Below are 6,349 nucleotides of genomic sequence, written 5' to 3'. Positions count from 1 at the left end.
ATCCGTCAAAATGGGCCTCGCGTGGGCGGGAACAAAGGCGCGAACGCGGGAGCCCGGTGCGCGGGCGCGCGCCCTCCGCAGACTGAGCGAGCGGGAGAGGCCCGGGCACGTGCAGACGGGAGCCCCGCGAGTGGCGCGCCGGGGATGTGAGTGCCCCTTGCCCTCTACGGCACCTAGCCCCCTCCCCGCCCACTGCCTCCGCTTTTGCATATTTACAGTAATCCGACCCGGCCCGCGCCCCTCCTCCCGTCCTCTGTCAGCAAAGAGGCCCCTTGGGTCTCGGGCTGGCTGACTGTGTTGGCCTCGGTTCCGGCCGATCGGCTTGGGAGGCCCGTCGCGCCCCCTCGGCCCGCACGCCTGTGGCGGCAGGGGAAGAGGCGCCCGCGCCGCGCCGCTGCCCGGAGGGGCCGCCGCGCGCCCGCTTCCTGTTCGGCTGGTTCCAGCCAGCTCGAGGACAAAATACGCGTGCGCGCGGCGGACGGGCGGGCGCGTTCGCCGCCTCAGCCGCCGGCGCCGGGCGCAGTCCGCCTTTTTCCGGAACAGCTCGGCCACGGTGCTAATCGATAGCAGCAGCCGCCACAGCAGCTCCGCACTGGGGGACCGAGGGCGGAAAAAGGCGGGGTTGACGGCTCTTTGCTGGGAGTGGGCTGGACCGGACGCTAGAGACAAAGGCTCTCAAGGCAAGAGGGGCTGTTGCCCTGCGACGGCGCTGCTCGGGATTTTTGACCCCAGGACTTTTCGCCCCTTCGTCTTTCTCTTCCGACGCCTCTCTCTTCCCAAGCCCGCGTCCCCTCACCCGCGACCTCGCTCCTCACCCGGAGGGCCGCGATGGAGGTCCCGCCCCGGCTTTCCCATGTGCCGCCGCCATTGTTCCCCTCCGCTCCCGCTACTTTAGCCTCCCGCAGCCTCTCCCATTGGCGGCCGCGGGCGCCGCGGCAGCTCGCCCCGCTCCTCCCTTCGCTCGCTCCCAGCGCCGCCCGGCAGGGGGCGCGGCGCGCCCAGCGCCACGTCACCGCCCAGCAGCCCTCCCGATTGGCGGGCGGGGCGGCTATAAAGGGAGGGCGCAGGCGGCGCCCGGATCTCTTCCGCCGCCATTTTAAATCCAGCTCCATACAACGCTCCGCCGCCGCTGCTGCCGCGACTCGAACTGCGCGCCAGCATCCCCCGGCCGACAACGCCGCCGCCATGGAGGACATGAACGAATACAGCAACATAGAGGAATTCGCAGAGGGGTCCAAGATCAACGCGAGCAAGAATCAGCAGGATGACGGGTACCGCACGCTTCTCTTCTCTCCCCTTTTCCTCTCTCCTCCAGCGCGCCGCACGCGCCCTGCGTCCCTCGGGAGCCGCGCGCTGCCCCCATTCTTGCCCCGAGAGGATTCCCCGCGTGCCCGCTGGGCCCTACTAGGTTGGAGAGAAGAGGGAAGTAGGAGATGGAGGAGGTGACTCGGGAGGCCCGCGGAAGGTGGGGGAAGGGTAGGGGGTTGGAGGAGGAGGAGGGCGGCGGCGTCCGGGTCCCGAGTGCGCAGGCGCCGCGTGGGGCCTGAGGGGGAGGGGCCGGCTTCGCTGCGCCACATGCTGCAGCTGCCGCCGCCTCTTCATTGTATCTGTTGGGACTCTGCGCGGTTTTCTTGGGGAGAGTTTAGGGAACTCTTGGTTTGCGACACAGTAGGCTACTGGTACCCAGGTTTCTAATAGGTGATGTGATGAGTTCTTTAGATGGAACGTTGGCTTGACAGCTGAGGAAGACGTGAACCTGAGTTGTGTGGCATCGGTTCAGAAAGTTGGATTTTGTAGTCCAGAACAATTAACGTTTTGTTGGCCTCTTTTAAACTTTGCACTATGCAGTGTGGAGAGCAAGCTGTCCACCGTTTTGAATAAGTGACCTTGGTGAAATTTGGGTATTTTTGTGGTTTATTAGTGCGTATCTGTAAGTGGGTTAAATTACTTGTACGTGGGGATAAATTTCCCCGTACTGATAGTTTATTTTGTAAACATTGTTAATTTCAGAACTTAAGTAACCCGTTTAAGCTATTTCTAACCTTCTTTTAAAAAATTATTTTTAGTAAAATGTTTATTGGAGGCTTGAGCTGGGATACAAGCAAGAAAGATCTGACTGAGTATTTGTCTCGATTTGGGGAAGTTGTAGACTGCACAATTAAAACAGATCCTGTCACTGGAAGATCAAGAGGATTTGGATTTGTGCTTTTCAAAGATGCTGCTAGTGTTGATAAGGTACGAACATGTTTTGCATTGTGCTGCTTTTTGCAAATTGTTGAGAGCGTTGGTCGTATGTTGTCAGATTAAATAAATCTGTTTTATAGGTTTTGGAACTGAAAGAACACAAACTGGATGGCAAATTGATAGACCCTAAAAGAGCCAAAGCTTTAAAAGGGAAGGAACCCCCAAAAAAGGTTTTTGTGGGTGGACTGAGCCCAGATACTTCTGAAGAACAAATTAAAGAATATTTTGGAGCCTTTGGAGAGGTGCGCTATGTTTTATGTTCACGTGTATTTTCATTGGGTATGTTTATGTAATGTTAATCCCTGGTCCAGTTCTTACAGAACAAACTCGTGTTGGGTGAGAATGGGAATAAATTATTGCTTAAGTCCCTTCTAGTCACTGTGCCTTAATCACTGCTTTCTCTGGAAAGTAATATGTAGTTTATTTTGGCAAAAAGGTGGATGCTTTGGTGTGGTCAGGGTTTGGATTTATTAACCAGTGGCATCTGTTGAGTCAAGAAACGGTATTAAATAAGGGAGGTTTTGCTCTCCCGTCTCTCTAAATGCTCTATAAACAAATCATTTCTAGTAAAGCGGTAGTTTGTATGGAAGTTATCTCATTAAAATAACGTGTCATGTTGAAGGTTGAAAAGGACTTGTGGCATTGTAAAATCTGTTGGGTTTTTACCATTACTGGATGATCTTGAGTATGCGTCTTGATTTCAGATTGAAAATATTGAACTTCCCATGGATACAAAAACAAATGAAAGAAGAGGATTTTGTTTTATTACGTACACAGATGAAGAGCCAGTAAAGAAATTGTTAGAAAGCAGATACCATCAGATTGGTTCTGGGAAGGTAAAGCCTTTTAATTAAGTGGAAAATGGGAGGGTTTTTTTTTTAAATTTAAGTGAAATTTCTCCAAATGTTTTTGAGAAGAAAAACAAATGGCTTGACATTAGACCTTCAGTAACAGTTCTATTTGTTTTTAAATTTTGTTTATAGTGTGAAATTAAAGTTGCTCAGCCCAAAGAGGTATATAGGCAGCAACAGCAACAACAAAAAGGAGGTAGAGGTGCTGCAGCTGGTGGACGAGGTGGTACTAGGGGTCGTGGACGAGGTGAGACTTCATTCCTAGGAATTTGACTCAGTGATTAAAGCTATACACTGCTAAATGTGAATAAGCCCATCAGGAAGAAAAGCCAAATTTTAACTGTCCCAACATGGAAAATGCCCAGCTTGGTGGGTGGGTTTTTGTTTTTACTGAGTTTATTGGTTTCACCTCTTCAGAGAATGGTCATTCTGACTGTCATTGCTGGTGGGAAAATAGTACCATTAAATGTAATTGTAAACAGTCTACCTGTCTTCACATTCATCCTGATTATTAAATTTAGGAAGCCTGATACTAGCACAATTGGATTTTCTGCCCCCTTATGACAACTGGAATAATGTTTTCTTTGTCAGATAGCAGTATAGATGTCCATTCTACTTTTTTTTTAAGATTTGCAGAGTGAGGGACAGGAACACATTTTATGTTAGGATCAGGGGTCAGAAGTTGTTTCCTAACAATCACTGTGCATTGTTTCAGGTCAGGGCCAAAACTGGAACCAAGGATTTAATAACTATTATGATCAAGGATATGGAAATTACAATAGTGCCTATGGTGGTGATCAAAACTATAGTGGCTATGGCGGCTATGATTATACTGGGTATAACTATGGGAACTATGGATATGGACAGGGATATGCAGACTACAGTGGTAAGAATATTTAACTTAACTTCATAAACCAATGGTATTAAAATTCAGTGTTAAATTGTGTATATGGGTTTTCTATTGAAGCGTTTGGAGCTAATTTATTTTTGGAGGCATTTAACAGTTGGGATTATGCTAATATAGAGGTATTGGTCATTAGAAGTGTTTTAGAAGTGTATGGCGTGATTAGTTTATGATCACTTAAAATACCTGATTTTAATATTTGGCATGCAGAACTTGGTGTATTTCAAGTAGTTTTTGAATATATAATGAAACCATTTCATAGAAAACTAAAAAAAAAATTGTTTTTGTCTGTTCAAAATAGGCCAACAGAGCACTTATGGCAAGGCATCTCGAGGGGGTGGCAATCACCAAAACAACTACCAGCCATACTAAAGGAGAACATTGGAGAAAACAGGTGTGTATAAGAGTACAAGAAACCAGTGGACATGTCTAATTTAATTTAAAGATCAATAGACAAATGAAAAATATGTAAAAACAAAATATCATGTAGCCTGTTTTTACTAAATTGTTAATTTTTTACTTGCTTTAAAATGAGCCTGTTTTGCCTAAAGTGTCTATAGATCTTTAACTTTAAAGTCTTATCTCACTTTCTTTAGTATTACAGAAAAACTTAAGAGTTTTTCTGTTTGCTTTGTGTACCAGGTGGTCTAGAGGAATAATTAAACTTTTTTAGAACTATTAACAGGTAAAGTACTGAAATGGGTACAACTTAAGGAAAACAAGAATGTTGTCTTCTAACTCTGACATTATACCTTGTTTGTACCCGCCAGCGGGAACTTCATTGCAGGCCGTGTGTCACCCTGACCACGTCTATCTCTGGGGGTCGCACGTTGCGGGCAGAGCGCAAGGCATACACCAGAAAACGCTGTCCTGTGGTATGGTCTCTTCCAACTTCATGTACCAGCGTAAAGATTAAAGTGGAAAACTTCAGACTTTGGCTTCTTTTTTAATCTTTTTGAAGATTAAGTGTCTTAACTTAAATGGTTTTTTACAGGAGTTAAAGTACATAAATGCCTTTTTACAGCTTAATCATTTTGGTCTTCTGTTTAGTGTTGTATTTCAATTGTGGAGCCTCATTTTAAGTGTTCATTCTTTAAGATTTAATGCTTGCTTTTTCTTTTTATAGCTAATAGTGAAATCTACAAACCAAAACAAGAACTTTAAAATCTGGGATATAAATTAAAGATCATATGCACATAGCAATTTGTTTTCTTGCAATACAAACCCATTAGAAATTCATGTTTGTGATAAATAGCATTCTTCATGGCTTACTAGAGATGTTTCTAGTAGACCTTGCTCTAGCACAGTTCAACCTGTGAATATGGGAAGGTTATGTTCCCAGATTTTCTAAGTAAATTTAAAATCATTTGGGAACTTGAGGGTGAATTTATTAATTACTGAAACTGCACTTTGCCAATGAATTTGCATGTGATCTTTAATTATTGAAGAAAAGAATAAAGTGAGAACTTAAAACAATTCATGAAAGTGGACCTTTGAAAGCTTGTCAGAGTTGCACAAATCTAATTGCCGTTTTGTTTTTGTTTTTAGGAGGAGATTGCTAAAGTAACCCGTCTTGCAGGACGACACTGAAGATTGGTCTCCTGTTGATCTAAGATGATAATTTTGTAAAAGACTTTCTAGTGTACAAGACACAACTGTGTCCAACTGTATATAGCCGCCAATTAGTTTTCTTTGTTTTTACTTTGTCTTTTGCTATCTGTGTTATGACTCGATGTGGATTTGTGTTTATACAAATTTTATTTGTATGGTTTCGTGTTAAACCTCAAATAAATGCTTCCTTATGTGATTGTTTTTCTGCGTCAGGTACTAAATAGCTCTGTAAAAGTGTAATTTTAAATAAGCAATAATTAAGGCACAGTTTATTTTGTAGAGAGTATTGATCCATAGGGAGAAACTGGTCTTTTATAAATAGCCAGCTACGGTGTTTACTCTGTTCCCCTTTTTTGTTAGATGTATTCTAAGCTCTAAGGCTTCATTTTTCTGTTACCTGAGGCTTCCACCATACCTTTAAGTAATGTTTCCTCTGTATATCTGGAGACTTTGTCATGAAAATCTTCATGACATAGTGTTGTGATTAGTGGAAACTTTCTAGTAGACCATGAATCTTGGTTGTATTTTGAAAAGTAATTTTCTGATGGCACAGAGCATGCTGGTAACTCCTTTTTATGAATAGAAAGATTTTGATTTGTTCTTGTCTCTGGAAGGTCATTTGTTAGGGTTTGCTATATTCTAATCAGTGGTCTGCTAGAAAGTGCTTTGACTAATCATAATACTTAACTTTTGTTTTCTTGATTAAAATGTCCAGATATACACAGGGAAAAGCACTTAA

The 6,349-nt window shown here is 44.4% G+C and overlaps 1 protein-coding gene across 4 annotated transcripts; it reads left to right on the top strand.

Moving 5' to 3' along the window:
• Window positions 1-26: 26 nt before the first annotated feature.
• Window positions 27-5,806, top strand: HNRNPDL (heterogeneous nuclear ribonucleoprotein D like). Of its 4 annotated transcripts, none has more exons than XR_012061072.1 (10): window positions 27-146; window positions 544-1,271; window positions 2,067-2,235; window positions 2,325-2,486; window positions 2,949-3,080; window positions 3,228-3,342; window positions 3,811-3,981; window positions 4,301-4,393; window positions 4,770-4,874; window positions 5,548-5,806. XR_012061072.1 is itself a non-coding variant. In XM_006198212.4 (8 exons), exons 1-7 carry the CDS (start codon window positions 829-831, stop codon window positions 4,369-4,371), a joined length of 1,263 nt encoding a protein of 420 aa, XP_006198274.2. In that variant the 5' UTR covers window positions 226-828; the 3' UTR covers window positions 4,372-4,393; window positions 5,548-5,806. The 4 variants fall into 4 exon arrangements, 1 of the variants encoding a protein (XP_006198274.2); XR_012061073.1 differs by having other exon boundaries at window positions 128-146; window positions 1,107-1,271; XR_001460441.3 differs by lacking the exon at window positions 27-146 and having other exon boundaries at window positions 225-1,271.
• Window positions 5,807-6,349: the final 543 nt, after the last annotated feature.

Source organism: Vicugna pacos, chromosome 2, assembly GCF_048564905.1.
Source record: "Vicugna pacos chromosome 2, VicPac4, whole genome shotgun sequence".
Lineage (NCBI taxonomy): Eukaryota > Metazoa > Chordata > Mammalia > Artiodactyla > Camelidae > Vicugna > Vicugna pacos.
This window is presented reverse-complemented; position numbering and strand designations above follow the sequence as displayed.